The sequence below is a fragment of the Gallus gallus genome, chromosome 1 (assembly GCF_016699485.2).
Source record: "Gallus gallus isolate bGalGal1 chromosome 1, bGalGal1.mat.broiler.GRCg7b, whole genome shotgun sequence".
Classification (NCBI taxonomy): Eukaryota; Metazoa; Chordata; class Aves; order Galliformes; family Phasianidae; genus Gallus; species Gallus gallus.
In genome coordinates, this window is record NC_052532.1 from 115,690,759 (window position 1) to 115,707,077 (window position 16,319).

General features: G+C 56.7%; 1 protein-coding gene across 2 annotated transcripts; it reads right to left on the bottom strand.

Moving 5' to 3' along the window:
* Window positions 1-2,442: 2,442 nt before the first annotated feature.
* Window positions 2,443-13,555, bottom strand: LOC107057129 (maestro heat-like repeat-containing protein family member 2B). Of its 2 annotated transcripts, none has more exons than XM_040649755.1 (31): window positions 13,206-13,555; window positions 12,789-12,910; window positions 12,508-12,630; window positions 12,200-12,365; window positions 11,965-12,063; window positions 11,617-11,768; window positions 11,109-11,252; window positions 10,484-10,576; window positions 10,135-10,204; window positions 9,906-10,019; window positions 9,747-9,820; window positions 9,295-9,414; window positions 9,042-9,149; window positions 8,691-8,850; window positions 8,523-8,563; window positions 8,145-8,286; window positions 7,693-7,745; window positions 7,263-7,370; window positions 6,836-6,955; window positions 6,515-6,637; window positions 6,237-6,392; window positions 5,893-6,066; window positions 5,502-5,581; window positions 4,945-5,080; window positions 4,736-4,828; window positions 4,250-4,336; window positions 3,949-4,072; window positions 3,637-3,746; window positions 3,033-3,185; window positions 2,615-2,776; window positions 2,443-2,513 (listed from the first exon to the last, which is right to left on the bottom strand). In XM_040649755.1, exons 1-30 carry the CDS (start codon window positions 13,228-13,230, stop codon window positions 2,627-2,629), a joined length of 3,420 nt encoding a protein of 1,139 aa, XP_040505689.1. In that variant the 5' UTR covers window positions 13,231-13,555; the 3' UTR covers window positions 2,443-2,513; window positions 2,615-2,626. The 2 variants fall into 2 exon arrangements, with proteins under 2 accessions (XP_040505689.1, XP_040505696.1); XM_040649762.1 differs by having other exon boundaries at window positions 5,893-6,015; window positions 13,206-13,552.
* Window positions 13,556-16,319: the final 2,764 nt, after the last annotated feature.

The following is a 16,319-nucleotide window of genomic DNA, read 5'->3' on the forward strand; positions in this document are numbered from 1 at the left end:
CATAAATCCATGGGTCCTGATGCGATGCACCTGTGGGTGCTGAGGGAGCTGGCAGAAGTCATTGCTAGGCCACTCTCCGTTATCTTTGGTAAGTTGTGGGGAGCAAGATACTCCAGACTGATCAGCCTCACCTCCATCCCTGGAAAGGTGATGGAAAAACTTATCCTTGGCACTGCCTCTAGGCATATCAAGGATAAGAGGGTCATTAGGGGCAGTCAGCAGGGCTGCACCAAGGGGAAGTCATGCTTGACCAACTTGATAGCTTTTTATGAAGAGGTAACCAGGTGGATAGATGATGGTAAGGCAGTGGATGTGGTCTATCTTGATTTTAGTAGAGCATTTGACACCGTCTCCCACGGCATCCTCGCAGCTAAACTGAGGAAGTGTGGTCTGGATGATTGAGCAGTGAGGTTGCCTGTGAACCAGCTGAAGGAAAGAAGCCAGAGAGTTGTGGTCAGTGGGACAGAGTGAGTCTAGCTGGAGACTTGTACCTAGTGGAGTTCCTCAAGGGTTGGTACTGGGACCAGTACTACTCAATATATTCATCAGTGATTTGGGTGAGGGAGTAGAGTGCACTGTTAGCAAGCTTGCTGATGACACAAAACTGGGAGAAGTGGCTGACACGCTAGAAGGCTGTGCTGCCACCCAGCAAGACCTAGGTAGGCTGGAGAGTTGGGCAGGGAGAAATTAAATGAAAGACAACAAGGGCAAGCGTAGAGACTTGTATCTGGGCAAGACCAACACCAGGTACCAGTACAGGTTGGGGACTGAGCTGTTGGAGAGCAGCCGAGGGAAAAGGGACCCGGGGGTTCTGGTGGACAGCAGGGTGACCATGAGCCAGCACTGCAAGAAGGCCAATGGCATCCTGGGGTGTATTAGAAGGGGTGTGGTTAGTAGGTGGAAAGAGGTTCTCCTCCCCCTCTACTCTGCCCTGGTGAGACCGCATCTGCAGTATTATGTCCAGTTCTGGGCCCCTCCATTCAAGGGCAGGGAACTGCTTGAGAGAATCCAGCGCAGAGCCACAAAGATGATGGAGGGACTGGAGCATCTCCCTTTCAAGGAAAGGCTGACGGAGCTGGGTCTCTTTAGCTTGGAGGGGACAGAGAGGTGGCCTCATTAACATTTATAAATATGCAAAGGGTGTGCATCAGAAGGATGGAGCCGGGCTCTTCTCAGTGACATCCAGTGATAGGACAAGGGGTAATGGCTGCAAGCTGGAACATAGGAGGTTCCACAAAAATATGAGAAGAAACTTCTTCCTGGTGAGGGTAACAGAACACTGCAACGGGCTGCCCAGAGAGGTTGTGGAGCCTCCTTCTCTGGAGACATTCAAAACCTGCCTGGACACATTCCTGTGTGACCTAGTCAAGGCATTCCAGCTAAAGCGAGAGGATTGGACTACATGATCTTTCAAGGTTCCTTCCAAACCCTGACATTTGGTGATTCTGTGATTCTGTAACTGGTATGGAGAAGAGACAGCAGCTATTACAAGGAAGACTTAAAATATATATATATACTCTGTTCACTTCTTAGCCAGGATTCTGCCATTTATTTTTTCAAGATAAATAATACAATGTTCTTTAGCTCATCTGTCCTTCTCGTTTGTCGTTTGTCGTTTGTCGTTTGCCGTTTGTCGTTCCTCTCCTCTCCTCTCCTCTCCTCTCCTCTCCTCTCCTCTCCTCTCCTCTCCTCTCCTCTCCTCTCCTCTCCTCTCCTCTCCTCTCCTCTCCTCTCCTCTCCTCTCCTCTCCTCTCCTCTCCTCTCCTCTCCTCTCCTCTCCTCTCCTCTCCTCTCCTCTCCTCTCCTCTCCTCTCCTCTCCTCTCCTCCCGTCCCCTTCCTCTCCTCTCCCTCTCCCTCTCCTCTCCTCTCCCTCGCCCACTCCCCCTCCCGTCCCCTCTCCTCTCCTCTCCTCTCCTCTCCTCTCCTCTCCTCTCCTCTCCTCTCCTCTCCTCTCCTCTCCTCTCCTCTCCTCTCCTCTCCTCTCCTCTCCTCTCCTCTCCTCTCCTCTCCTCTCCTCTCCTCTCCTCTCCTCTCCTCTCCTCTCCTCTCCTCTCCTCTCCTCTCCTCTCCTCCTTCCCTTCCCTTCCCTTCCCTTCCCTTCCCTTCCCTTCCCTTCCCTTCCCTTCCCTTCCCTTCCCTTCCCTTCCCTTCCCTTCCCTTCCCTTCCCTTCCCTTCCCTTCCCTTCCCTTCCCTTCCCTTCCCTTCCTTTCCCTTCCCTTCCCTTCCCTTCCTTTCCCTTCCCATTTTTCTTTCCTTCTTTCCTTTTCCCTCCCTTCTCTTCTTTCCTTTTCCCTCTCTTCTCTTCTCTTCTCTTCTCTTCTCTTCTCTTCTCTTCTCTTCTCTTCTCTTCTCTTCTCTTCTCTTCTCTTCTCTTCTCTTCTCTTCTCTTCTCTTCTCTTCTCTTCTCTTCTCTTCTCTTCTCTTCTCTTCTCTTCTCTTCTCTTCTTTTTTTTCTTCTTCTCCCTGCTGCACCATTGAAGAGAAAGCTCTCTTATTCTCTTCCATGTCTCGCTAGAAAAAGGAGAGTTTCAAGTCATGACTGAGTAATTTTCAACTCATACAGACAGATACAACTGGGACCGCTACAATAGCAAAGGCAGGAGTGCCAGTACCTGTCTGTGGGCTCAACGCCTGTGGAAGAAGCTGTCAATTGTGACGTCTGCGTGACAGCGGGTGAGGATGGCCGCCGCCTGGCACAGGAATGGCATGTTCGTGCTGTGCTGCAGGGACGACATGCAGCTGCGCAGGATGTAGACGATCGGTGAAAGGTCAAGCTGAAAGAAGAAGGGGAGAAAGAATGACTTGCTGCATCCTTGACTCTGCAGGACCTAATCGTGGACATTCAGCACATGAACGGTGCCTGCTCCCTTGACATGCCGCCAAGGCCTAAGCCTACATTTCACACCGGTCACCCTGTCCAAGCCCTGGCTCTGCGCTCAGGCTGTGCTTCTTTAGCGCAAGAGGCAAACGGCACAAGGTGTAGTGCAACAGCCAACAAAAGTCCAAGGCTCGTGGAAGAAAGTCTCTTACATCCCGACAGATGTCCTTTCCGTGCATCTGCAGAAAGGTGATCATCCACTTCCCAGCAGCACGCACACGCATTCCTTTGGCCTTCCGGAAGGTGTCCTTGACGGCCATCATGAAATCTATGGTGTGTTCCAGGGAGAAGCTTCTGCACACAATCTGCAGAGAAATGAGAAGCAGGAGAGATCCCATCACTGCTCTGCAGCAGCTCTTCCAAACATAAAGCAGTCTTGAGGGCATTCTTAGTTCAGCAGCTTGCCAGTCATTCAGGTGGCAATCACAACGCTCCTGCTGTCCTTACTGTGCTGTTTATACGTAAGGTGGTTGAGCCTTCTCTCAGCTTCTCCACCCATGCTGTTTGCTTACATGCAAAGCCTACCTCCCAGCAGCCACAGTCACACGCACACACACACACACACGACATAGAATCAGCACCTTGCGTGGGGTGCCTTAAGGCCAGACATAGCTCAGTGCCTCCTGCTACTTGCTGAGAGAAGTGATCTCAGGGTGACAGCTCATTCTGGAAACGGTGTGAGAGGCTGGGGGCAGCAGAGGGACGTGCAAAAGCCTACGCACTGAGATCGCACCACCCCTTTTTGGGTCCACTTACCCGCGCGATTTTGGACGAGGTCTGGAGCTGACAGACGGTGCTGCGGTCATTCAGCCCCTCACACAGGCTCCCGATGTCTCCTGTCTGGATGATTCTGTTGGTCGCCTTGGCTGGAAAGAGCACGGGGAGAAAAGGGAAGTCATGCTTCTGGAAACGGAACCGCTTTCCACAGGGGAGAGACAGAGGCCAGGGTGGAGAGGAGAAGAGAGCTGCGCACGGTGCCTCTCCCTCCTGTAAACTGGGCCCAGCCCGTGGGGTTCTGGTAGTGCTGAGGAGGAGAGCAGAGGGCCGGCGCACGCCCGCTCTACTCACCTTGGATTCGGAGAAGGGAGCTCAGACAGGTGACAGCCAACTGGCGGGAGGTGGGCATGGGGTCACACGTCAGAGGCGCCAGCAATCCCACCAAGGAGCCAAAGTGCTTGCAGGCGTCTCCTCTCTGCAGGGATGAGAGGCAGGAAAAAAGCTGTAGGCAGCCCCAGCTCTCCCTACCTTCTCCCGCCTGTGCCTTCCCCACGGGGTGGGTGTCACAGCACGCACAGCTGAGTGGAGCTCGCCTGCCAGCTCAGGGGCACTGGGGAGGGAGCAGGGGCATGTGGTGGGGCTCTTTACTCACTCCACGCTCTTCACAAGCAGCCAGCAGCTGGGAGCACGTCTGCAGGGCCCTCTTGCGCTCCCACATGTTGCCTGACGTCATTGATCTCTGCAGGACGTGGGACAGAGCATCCGTATCACTGTGGACATCTTTTCTTTCCCTTCATGCCAGCCCTCTCCCAGTCCCTCATTTCCCAGCACTTTCCCTCAGGGCCTGCCCTGTGGCTCCACGCAGCCCCCCACCTCGCTGAGCACCCGCACTGCTGCCCCTGCTCTCTGCAGACACTCCGGCCTCCTAACCCAGCAGCTTTTCCTTGGCTGTGGCCTGCCAGGGGCTGGCTCCTGCCTTTTCCCCTGCAGGGCCCATTGCTCTGCCCATTTCTGAGCTTGCAGTGAGCTGGCACGTCAGCAAGAGATCCCCTCTCGTTGTCCTCTCAGTCCCCAGACCTCTGTCTCCGCTATCGACAGGCACCATGCTTGCTTCCTCCCTTGACCCACATGTACTCACATGGACTGTGTTCTGGAAGAAGCCACTGGTGGTCTCTGTCTCGAGCAGGACCACCATGAGCCGGCCCAGAGCTTTCAGTGACGTTTGCAGAAGCTGAAAGCAGAAGAGGGCATTGAGCTGTGGCATCATGGTTGCTGCCAGAGCATAGGTTGTGTGTGCTGAGGAAGGGCTCCGACCGAGAGGTGGCTGTGGAAGTCACGGCAGGTTACCTGCAGGTACCGAGCTGCTTGCTGTGACTTCCTGATCTTCAGCATCATCTCCGCTGAAGGGTGTGTCACAATAATCTTGCAGCACAGAATCAGCAGGTCACACATGTCTTTGCCTCCTAAAGAAGGCTTCAGCTTGCTGACAGGACAAAAAAGGGAAGAGAAAGCAGGCAGGGCCTTTAGCAGTGCTCTCCAGGCTGGTTCAGACAACATCAGAGTTTCTTCTAATGGACAGCTGCAAAGCCAACATCCCCAGCCTGAGCCCCCGCTGCTGAGCACTGTCTTCAGTTCCAGCATCACCCACCTCCTCCCCGGCATCAGTGAACCACCTCCTGCTCTGAAGGGAAGGAGACACCGGGTCTCCCTTCTCTTCCCTGCCAGGGGACAGGAGCACCAGGGCCTTCCTCCCTCCCAGAACCTCAGCTTCGCTGGGCACAGCAGCCCAGCCATCTCTCCTGTAGAAGTGGCTCCCTACCCCCCTGCCCCCTCCAGGCCTTTGGGAGCTACCCAGAAGGGGATCCACCATCCTGCCTTGCAACCCCAGAGGCTCCCACCCTTACCTCAACTGCTCCAGGGCCAGAACCACCTTGAGGGGCACTGGGGAGACTGGGGTGCCCAAGTAATACTTCTTCAGCAAGTCCTGCAAGTCCCAGAGAGACACGGTCAAAGTGGGCAAGGGGCAAAGCGAGAGTTCTTCCGCCAGACCCACAGGCAGACACGACTGCCACACACCAGCCCCATCACTCGCGCATTTCCCACGGAGGCAGTGCAGGATGCAGCAGCTGCACAGCTGGTGGACCTCGCCTGCTGCCCAGCCGCTGCCTGCCAGCACACAAGGTCCCCACCAGCTGGAGACGTGTGGCTGAGGGACACCTGTATGGCTCCGGGGAATTGAGCCTCGTAGCACAGCCCAGAACTCCGCTGCAGACAGCCCTGGCTCTAGGCACTCACCGTCAGGATCTCCAGCAGCTTGCCCTTCAAGGAGGGGTTAAAGCAGGCAGAGTCACCCGCTGCTTGGAAGGCAGAGCTGAAGTCCGTGATGCTCTGCAGCAGCGCAAGCGTGTTCTGCAGGTCCTGAGGCCCAAGAGAGAAGAACATTCTTTCAACTGCGGGAAGGGCCAAGGGCTGCAAGGGGAACACGTGGGGGCAACGCTAAGGGAAGGGCTTGCATCTTCATCTGAGCACAAACCAGTCCCCGAGGGACCTTTGGAAAGAGAAGGCCCATCTCAGCATCCCCCCACGTGGAGGGGCTGCAGCTGGGTGCTCAGACAGCCTGGCACGCTACGAGCTCTCACCCGGCAGCTGCAGCTGTAGAGCAGCAGGATGTTGCCCACGATGTCTCCCTCCAGGCGGGCGAGCAGCTGTTCCTTGGAGGCACGCAGTGCCAAGCTGCCGTGGGCGAGGATGAGAGCGCTGCGGGTGGCCTGAGCTCTTCTGCTGTCCAGCTCCATCTGTGTGGGAAGAAATGCCTTGAGACACTCGCTCAGCAGCCCCCGGTGCCCCGCGATGCACCTGGGCTCCCAAGTGAAGATAAGGCAGAAGAAAGCCAAGAGGAAAATGGGTAACGCTTCACCTTCTTGCGTCTGGAAATCCTTCCCTTCTGGCCTTTGCACAGCCTGGACGCAAACATGGTGAGTGTGTCCAGGACTGTGTGGAAGTTGCTCTCAGCAGCATGGCTGAGAAGAGAGATCATTCCCTGCACAAAAGAACAAGGGGCAGTTGGCGCAGGCCTGAGCCTGCTGGTACGGCCAGCCACAGTGGCCGGGCTGGTCCTCGCCTGAGGGAAACAGCAGCAGTGAGGAGATCGAAAGGCCCGGAGCAGGGCCAGGAGAAGCCCTCTGCCCCAGGGACAGACCGGGGATGCTGGCAGAAGCTGGCTGGGAAGAGACCTCACCTGGGCCTCAGAAGGCTCCTCTGCATTTGCTTCCTCCAGGTGTTGCAGGAGCTTCTCTTGGATGTGGAGGACTTCCTTACAAGCTCCCAGCACTGTCCCCAGAGCCTTGTACAGGAAGGACTGCATGGGAAGGGAAGAGAAGGGATGGGAAGGGAAGAGAAGGGAAGGAAGAAGCTGAGATGTGGCAGCAGCCTGACCTGCTGGGAGAGGGCCAGGTGGGAAGGACCCACGCTCCCTGGGAGACGCTGAGAGCAGCTGCAGGGCCGAGCTTTAGCCACCCCCAGGCAGTTTGCAGGGAAAGGCCCTCTGGGGGGCACGGGCCAGGGAAGCAGCGTGAGCGGCCCGTGTGAGCAGAGCACCACCCGCAGCCCCTGCGCCAGTTGGGCACCTGTGGCTGCACCGCTGGGTAGAGCCGGGGGGAACCCACCTTTTCTCCAGAGCTGCTGGGAGAGCTGCTCAGCCACCGGCTCAGCTCGCAGCTCAGGCCCTTGGTCCAGGCCTCATCCTCCATGGTATCCAATGACGCCCTCAGGAACTGTTGGAGAACAGGAGAAGCCAATGTTTCCTTGCCCTTTGCCTCTTCCCACATTCCCACATCGCCGCAGTCTTCTGGGGAGAGGTGACTGGAAGAGCAGTCCCTCTCCCAGCTCCTGCCAGCATTCCCTCCCTCATAGCCTCTTGCTGCTCTTCTCCTAGGACCCCCCTTGGGCCTGGGACAAAGAGGAAGAGGCAGCACCACAGAGGCGTGCGGCCGCTCCACAGCAGCGTTTGAGAGGCTGTTCCTGTCCCGTGTGGGAACGGGGCTCCTTGAGACAGGCAGACACTTCTCGGCACCGTGCCTTCCGGCAATGCTGTACCTCTAGGAGGCGCTGCTCCCACTCTGCAGAGTCCGGGAAGCTCTCATCTTTCCCTGCACAGCAACAAGAAGCAAAAGACCCTTGCTTGGGATCAAGCCGCAAAGGAAGAGCTGCTGCAAACCTGGTTTGCCTGGGCACTCGGCACTGCCAAACTGGGACCTGCACACCCTACGCAGTGACCTGTCCCTCCCCACAAACACTGTCCCAGCAGGAACACAGAACTGCTCCAAGACTGCTATCTGAGGGGACGTGGAGGGCCCATCTGTGCCCTGGAATGGGCAGATCCCCAGGGGGAAAGGTCCCCGGGCCTCAGTGCTGTCTCCCTGGAATGGGAACAGCAGCAGAGCAAGTACTGGGCTGCAGGCAATGCTTCCCCTCTGCCGCGCTGCAGAGCTCCATTTTCACTCCCCCCCTTCCCTGCCTCCACCCCTCCCTCCCCACCAGCACTTTACCTTGGAGGCACTGCAGCAGCAGGGGGATCTCAGCGGCCCACATGGCCCCCACAGCTCTGTGGATTTTGCTGTGGAGGTTCAGCATGAGGAGCAAGGCAGCGGCTTGCAGTTTGCTGCCTGCAAAAGGGCTCCCCGCCACCACCTGAGTGAGAGCAAGGAGAAGCAGGCTCACTTCTGCAGCAAGAGCAGCAGCTTCTCCCAGGACGGAAGCAGCTTGGCTGTGCCCTGGCAGGCAAGGAGCAGCCAGCAGCTTTGCCCATGGTGCTGCAAGCCCGTGAAGAGAATGGCATCCCCATGGGTGAGGCAGGCGCTGGCATGCTCGGCCATGCTGCTTCCTCCTCGGGGCTCATGGCACCGGCCTCTGGAGCATCTACTCACCAACAGGCGTGCCATCAGTGTCTGGGGAGTCAGCAGTGGGCCTGTGGGGAGAAGGAAGTGCTGAGTGAGATGCCAAGACACGCTGTGCTCCCCCACGTGCACCTCCGCTGTCCATTCTTGGTGCTATCACGGGTCAGCAGTGCTCACTGGGGGACTTTCTGCTCCTACCTTGAAACATGGAGCTGAGGAAATGGGGATCCAGGTCTTCTATCTCCCGCACCATCAGGTCCCCTCTCTCAGCCAGCGCTTGGACACAGCGGGAGACCGGGATCAGCATGCCGGTGTACTGGGCTGGCACCACGTACAGCAGCAGCCGTGGCCACAGGAGCTGTAGGGAACGAGGCGGTTGAGCGTGTCAGCATTCCTGCCTCCGCTCAGAGATGAAGAGATGACTCTGTGAATTCCCCTGAGTCTTGTGTGTTTTAGAGCACATTGGAGGAGAGACCGGGGGTGCTGGAATGGGATGAGGAACACGTGGTGTGAAGGCGAGGAGTGGCAGCAGGTCAGATTGTGACTTACTTTGGTCATCCCGCTCGCAGAGACATCCAGTGACCCCAGGATGTCCATACACAGCTCTTGGAGAGCTCCTTCTTCCTGGGCTTCCTGGGCAGAAAGGTCTCCGGCTGCCTGCACAACAGTGTTGTTGGAACACCGGTTACTCTGAGTTCTCAGGAGCCTCTCAGGAGGCTCAGGTGTGGCCCCACCAGTGCTTCTGTGCCAGCCTCTGAGCAGCACGGGTCTTCCAAAGGAAGATGCTGCCCAGTGTCCTTACCCTTCTTCCCGTGGTGCGGCTGAACTCACTGAAGATGTGCCCCACCACATCCCAGGCTGAGCAGCTCCGGGCGTTAGCACTGAGCACATCCTTGATGAAGTGCAGAACGGCCCTCCTCACCTGTCAGGAGTCAATTGTGGGTTTGATTTTCCTGCTCAGAAGGCAAAGGGAAGCCACCGGCTCACTGGGGCAGCCCTCTGGGCATGAGCAGAGGCAACAAGAGCAGAGGAGAAGCCTCGGCTCCTCAGGTGAGGGCCGGGCCTTAGCACCAGGCCGTGCACTTTCCATGCACTGCACAGGGACCTGACCGCTCTGCTCTGCCTGCTCTCCCCACAGGAGCCATCGCAACCATGTGGACAGTGCCCCAGCACCTCCCTGGGCACCCCAGCCCTGCCTGTGTTGGCAGCAGCATCACCACCCCGACAGCGCTTTCCTTTCCCAAATCAGCTCACCTGGATCCTGGGGTCGCTGCGCAGACACTGCACAGCCTCCACAACCTGGGGCAGCTTCTCTGTCATCATGGGCTCTGCAAGAGATGCGCAGAAGCATGCATGGAGGCACAGCCCAGATGGCAAAAGGGATCCCTGGAAGTCCCGACCTGTGGTACTGACCATCAGAGCGAGCCAGAGCAGCGAGCAGACCCAGGGCTGCCACGCATCCAGCCTCCCTGTCAGCGCCCAGCTGTGACTGCAGAAACTGGACCGTTTCCTCTGGGCAGATCCGGGCTGCGGGGAGGAAATCCCGCACTGTGTTAGCAAGAAACTCGCACCCATTCCGGAGGTTTGTGAGAGAGGTTTTGGCCAGGGCACCGCCAAGCATCGCCAAAGCTCCCCTCCTTACCCTGCAGCAGGATGCAGTGGGTCAGCTCTGCTCTGTCCGCCTCGCTGTGCTCCTTGGTGTCATCGGAGAGCTGTGGGAACAAGGTCCATTGGAGAAATTGTATCAGTATTGAGGATGGAAAAGAAACTTTGCTGCCAGCTCTCATCTCCCTTGGCACTCTCAGTGAGAGGACATGCAGACAAAACACAGCCTGACCCACAGCATCCCTGGGGGCACACACGGCTCTGGAGCAGCCACGGGCATGCAGGAGCTAAGGCTGTGCAGCCGTCAGAGGCTCGGAGCTTTGCAGTCCTCCTGAGACTTAGCCAGGAGGGAAGCCGCTTTGGGCGCAAGGATAGGCTCCCCTTACCTGGTAGAACACGGCGCTGGTGATGGCCAGAAACTTGTCCTTAGGGATGACAGATTGAACTCCCTCTAAGGCCTCCAGGAAGACAATGAGGCTCTGCAAGAGACCAGGAGAGGAAGGAAGGGCTGAAGCCACGTCTAGCCACTTGGGAGCAGAGAAACTGATTCCCAAATGGTTTGTCCGCTGGGAGAGCTCCCGCACAGGCGTTCTGGTTTGTCCCCGCCTCCCAGCAGCACCAAGGGAGTCCCTCTGCTCTCAGCTGAGCCCTGTTTGGGCATCGGTTGCAGGCATTTCCCACCCAGCAGCCCTCTTCTCCCCCATCAGATGCAACTGGACGTGGTCCCCCTGGTTGTTAGCACAGAGCTCCTCAGGCACCAGAGCCCCACAGCGGTGGTGCTGGTGAAGCCTCCCAGCCCCAGGAGGTGGGCCCCGGTGACTCCTGGCTCCCTTCGGGCTCCTGTCCGGGTTGTTCCTTCCTTGACGGAAGAGCTCAGGAAGCCTCAGACCTCCCTTGGACACCTATTCCGTCTTTCTCCAAGGGCTCCTGGCCTCCTCCCTGCGTCCCACCGACCCCTCGTGGCACTTGCACGAGCCCCACATCCACACTGAGCCCCGCAAAACATCTCACCTTGGTCACCCTGCAGGTGTCTTGGACCTCCTGATACGGGTGCACGAGCCAGAGGAGCTGCTCCCAAACGTGCTCTCGGCACAGCTCTTCTTGAAGGAGGACAGCCATCATGGCGGCCACAGCCCCGAGGACCGCCTGTTTGTCCTGGAGAGGGATGGCAGAGGCCCAGCGTCAAAGACTGAAGGTCTGCCCTTCCTACAGGAGGGCTTTCTCTTTCCCTTCCCCTTTCCCACACCCCCGTTCCCAGTAGGAGATGGGCTCTCTCTGGAGGGCAGGGAGCTTTTCCCCACACCTTCATCCCCAGTTATCCCTGCCACAATGTTGTGCCATGGGGCTGCTTCCTGGCAGGGAGATCCAGCCCCAAAGCACAAAGCCAGTTTGGGGTCCTTTGCAGAGCCAGCCCGCTCCCTCTCATCACCCTTCTGCTTTCAGCCCGCTGGGCACAGGCAGAGCTGCGGACACGGGTGTCCCCGCTGCCATCCCGGGCTGGGAATGCAGCAGTGCTCACCTTTTCCTCCTTGCAGTCCTGCCAGTTCCTCAGCACGGAGAAGAAGAGCTGGGAAAGATTCTGGTAGATCTGCTCCATCTCCCTGGCAGGCCAGGGGCATTGCTTTCCAGAGCACAAGTGAACCTTGACTCCTTCCAGCCACTGTTTCACAACTGAAAAAAAACAAAACCAAACCAAAACAACAACAAAAAAATGAATAATTCATTAAAAAAAATAAAATTGGGGAAAAAAAGAAAAAAAAAAAAAAAAAGGATGAGAGATCGAGAGAAAAGGGAACCTGTGAGAATCTGCAGCAGGGCGAGGTGCAAGGACTGCCCCAAGCCCCCCCTGCTCTGGGCCACCACTCACCAGCACAAGCAATGCGCAGGGTCCTGCCGTCTCTCACCCAGCCCACCACACTGCGCAGGCCGGCCAGCATCAGCCACACGAAGGGGATGCACTGTGGAGCTGCAGAAGGGAAGGAGAAGGCCGTGGTCAGAGCCCCGGCAGCGAGGGAGGAGGGGCTGCAGCCCTGCATCCCCCAGCTCAACGCAGATCACGCGCAGAGGGGAGAGACCCCTTCAGGAGGCTGAGGGCACTCTACCGTAGCTGGTGAACAGCTTGCCCAGGGTGACGAGCACAAACTCCTTGGACATCTCCCCCACGGCCTTCAGGTGGCCCTGGAGCTCGGCCATCACCAAGCTGAAGTGTGTCCGGGCCAGAGCCACCAGGACATCGCTGGCAGCCATCCTCACGCTGTCAGGCACGCCCTGAAAAAGAGTGACTGGTGACACGCGGCACAGGAGACTGCCTGAGGCCTTCCCTTGGAAGGGCTAAGCCCCTGCTGTCCGCCAGCAGAACCCCAGCGCGGGCAGGCGGCTCCCTTTGCCGCCTTTGGGAGTGACCCCTCACCTGGGCTGCCGTCAGGTCCTGGGACACCTCAGCCAGCAGCCGGTTCACCACTCCGCACGGCGGGCGGCTGTCACCTTCCCGCAGGACGTGCTCCAGCTCGCAGTACGCCTGCGCTCGGTCACCCTGGGGACAGGGATCAGTCACGTTTTGCTTTGCCCTTCTTCCCGGGGAGCCGCCCGCTGCCACCCATCGCTATGCCGATGTGCTGCCAGGGCCTGGCACCCACAGGGCCGTGGCACTGGGGCAGGGCAAGGGCTGATGGTTGGATGTCCCCATCTCACCTCCTTGTCTTGCAGGCGCTGCAGCAGCAAAGTCACGGCACAGGCGGGGACAGGGCTTGCCACCCTGCCTCTGGCCCTGCGACGTGTACCTCTGGGCATGCAGCCCACACAGGCAAAGAGACCTGGAAGGAAAGAGCAGAGCAGCTGCCACTGGTGTTGCTTGGAGCCTGGGCCGAGCATCCGGCCAGCTCTGAGAGGAACCCGGCCCCACAGCGTGGGGTGGGCTGTGCCGGCACGCGTGTGGTCGGCACGGAGAGGGGAGAGAGCCTTCCCCTTGCTGGGATACTGGGGACACCACGGTGGGCGGTTGCACTCAGCAGAGCAAGGACAGTGCTGATGGCATGCCCTAAACAGGCATTGGTGGCACACATGCGCTCGGGCAGCATCATGGTGTCCAGAGAGGTGGAGGGACCTCACCTCGAAGGGCTCTCAGCCGCTCCATCACAGCAGGAAATCTCCAGATAGACACAATGCTCTCTCTGGGTCCTCTTCCTGCGCCTCTCGCAAGAGACTGAGCCACCGCTCCCACCGCTGCCACAGGGGTGGAAGAGGCAGCCACTGTGACATCACAGCGAGGAGCGTGACCTCACAGAGAATGTAAACTTTGCAGAAAACTGTGCAGAAAAACCTCCCAGTTGTCCAGTAGGATTGCAGTAGTTGCGAGGACTCTTCAGAGAAAATAACATTGCCAAGAGCCCGGCTTAAACCTTCCTGCATCCCTCTAGAGATACCTGCACCCTCTGCTTCCCTACAGTGCCCGTATAGCAATGCACACCACATGGGGAATAAACGGAAAGAACTAGAGATCCGTGCGTGCTTACAAGGATGTGATCTCATTGCAATCCCAGAGACATGGTGGGACAGCTCACACAAGTGGCATGCTGTTGTGGGTGGCAAGACAAGGTGAGGTGGTGGACTTGCTCTTTATGTGAGAAACTGCTAGAATGCATTGAGCTCCACTGTGGGGGGGAGGATGATGAAGAAGTGGATAGCTTGTGGGTAAGAATTAAGGGGTGGGCTTACATAGGTGACACTGTTGCGGGTGTGTGCTACAGGCCACCTGATCAGGAGGAGGAAGTGGATGAGGCCTTTTACAAACAGCTGGAAGTAGCCTTGCCACCCCCAGCACTCGTTCCTATGGGGGACTTCAACCATCCTGATATTAGTTGGCAAAGTAACAAAGCCAGGCACACAAGGTCCAGGCAGTTCCTGCAGTGTATTGGTGATTACTTTCTGACGCAGGTGGTGGGGGATCTGATGTGGAGGGGTGTGCTACTTGACCTTGTTTTTAGCAGCGAGGAAGGGCTGGTAGGGGGTGAGAAGGCTGGGGGCAGGTTGGGATGCAGCGATCATGAGGTAGTGGCGTTCAAGATCTTGTGTGGAAGAATCAAAGCAATACGTAGGAGTGCTACCCTGGACTTCAGGAGAGCCTACTTGAAGGTATCCCATGGGCTAGTGTGTTAGAAGGTAAGGGGGCCCATGAGAGCTCATTGGCCATTTAACTCCACTTCTTCCGAGCTTAAGATCAGTTGTGGAAGACAAAACTGTTTTTTTGTTTTTGTTTTTGTTTTGTTTTTGTTTTTGGCTCTCTTTTTTTTTTTTTTTTTTTTTGGTTTTGGACTCTCTCTCATTTTATTTGATTTATTATTCTCAATTCCAATTATATTGTACTATATTGTGTTATCTTGCATTCTGATCTCATATTTAGTAAAATTTACTTTACATGAAAATAACTGTATTCCTTAGATGGTTGCCACTGTTCTGTCTTTGGGCCCAGCTCCCATCTCTCCCTACACACTCCCTTTCCCTTTTTGAGCCGGTGGGCCTGCGGGCCTGCTGTTTCCCTGTCACAGACACGGATGGATCTAGATAACTCCGTGACATGGAGGAATTCCCCGAGAGGAAGAAAGCTCTTTGGAAGAACCCCCCGGGCCCTGCTTGCTGCAAAGCTTCCTGGCTTTCTCCCATCCCCCCCAGTGATTGGACGAGATCCTGAGATCTCGTGTGGACATACTTTTATCCACTGTTCTGGATACCCTCTCCAAGCAATTGGAAGAGAAGAAGGCTATGGGGCGCAGTCAACATGGATCTACCAAGGGGAAGTCATGCTTAACCAACCCGACAGCCTTCTCTGATGTCATCACTGGCTGGGTAGGCGGGGGGAGAGCAGTGGATGTTGTGTGCCTTGACTTCAGCAAGGCATTTGACACCGTATTTCACACCATTCTCGTTTTGAAACTTAGAAAGTGTGGGGATAGTTGAGTGGATGATGGGTGAATTGACAACATGCACCTCACTCTCCCTGCTGGCCACTCCTCTTAATGCAGCCCAGAACGCAGTTGGCCTTCCGGGCTCCAAGTGCACATTGCTGCTGGCTCATGTCCAGCTTCTCATCTACCAGGACCTCCAGGTCTTTTTCCGCAGGGCTGTTCTCAAGGAGATCTTCCCCCAGTTTGTAAAAATACCTGGGATTGCCCTGGCGCAAGGGCAGCACCTTGAACTTGGCCTTGTTGAACCTCATTAGGTTCTCATGGCACCACTTCTCCGGCCTGTCCAGGTCCCTCTGCATGGCTTCCCTTCCTTCCAGTGTGTCGGCTGCACTGCTCAGCTTGGCGTCATCCTCAAACATGCTCAGGGTGCACTCGATGCCATTGAAGAAGGCCAAGCAGTGGATGTGAGCACGGTGAGGCGGTAGGCAGTGGCAATAGCAACAGTAGGTCACCTCTGCTGGTGCAGATTGTTTCAAGCACGGTATACAGGCTCTTCTTCATCACTGGTGGAAAGGCATAGCTCATGGTGGGGACAGTTTTGTAGCTGAGAATGGGAAGAGGTTTCAAGAGGGATTACAGCTTTACTGTATAGAACTGTGTTTTCCAAGTGAGTTGAAGCAGGATTTCTTTCCAAAAGTCTGGCAGCCTGTATCTGGATGGCATAGATGTTGGCATTAAGGGGCTGCATGGCCCTGGGCAGCTGGGAGCAAGTCTGAGCCTTGCTGCCACTGGGCGCACGCACTCACACAAACAGGTGTGCACACGTGCATGCGTGCAGACACGCACACACACGCACGCACGACTGCCCTCGTGACAGAAGATACAGAGAAGACAGTGTTACTGAGTGCCTTCTCTGTCTCTGTCTATACTGCTGGAGGCTGTCCTGAGGCTGTCCTGTACCCCTGAGGCCCCAGAGGAAGTCAGGATCAAGGAGGAGTTTGCCTCAGTTGTTGAGGACTGGGTTAAGGAGCAATTAAGCAACCTAGACATCCATAAATCCATGGGTCCTGATGCGATGCACCTGTGGGTGCTGAGGGAGCTGGCAGAAGTCATTGCTAGGCCACTCTCCGTTATCTTTGGTAAGTTGTGGGGAGCAAGATACTCCAGACTGATCAGCCTCACCTCCATCCCTGGAAAGGTGATGGAAAAACTTATCCTTGGCACTGCCTCTAGGCATATCAAGGATAAGAGGGTCATTAGGGGCAGTCAGCAGGGCTGCACCAAGGGGAAGTCATGCTTGACCAACTTGATAGCTTTTTAT

Coding starts and splice junctions, on each gene's coding strand:
- LOC107057129 (XM_040649755.1), bottom strand. CDS start 13,230: ATGGAGCGGCTGAGAGCCCTTCGAG. Junction 10,205..10,483: donor CCAGCGCCGTGTTCTACCAG/GTAAGGGGAGCC, acceptor TTGTTCCCACAG/CTCTCCGATGACACCAAGGA. Junction 8,564..8,690: donor CCTCAGCTCCATGTTTCAAG/GTAGGAGCAGAA, acceptor TTCTCCCCACAG/GCCCACTGCTGACTCCCCAG.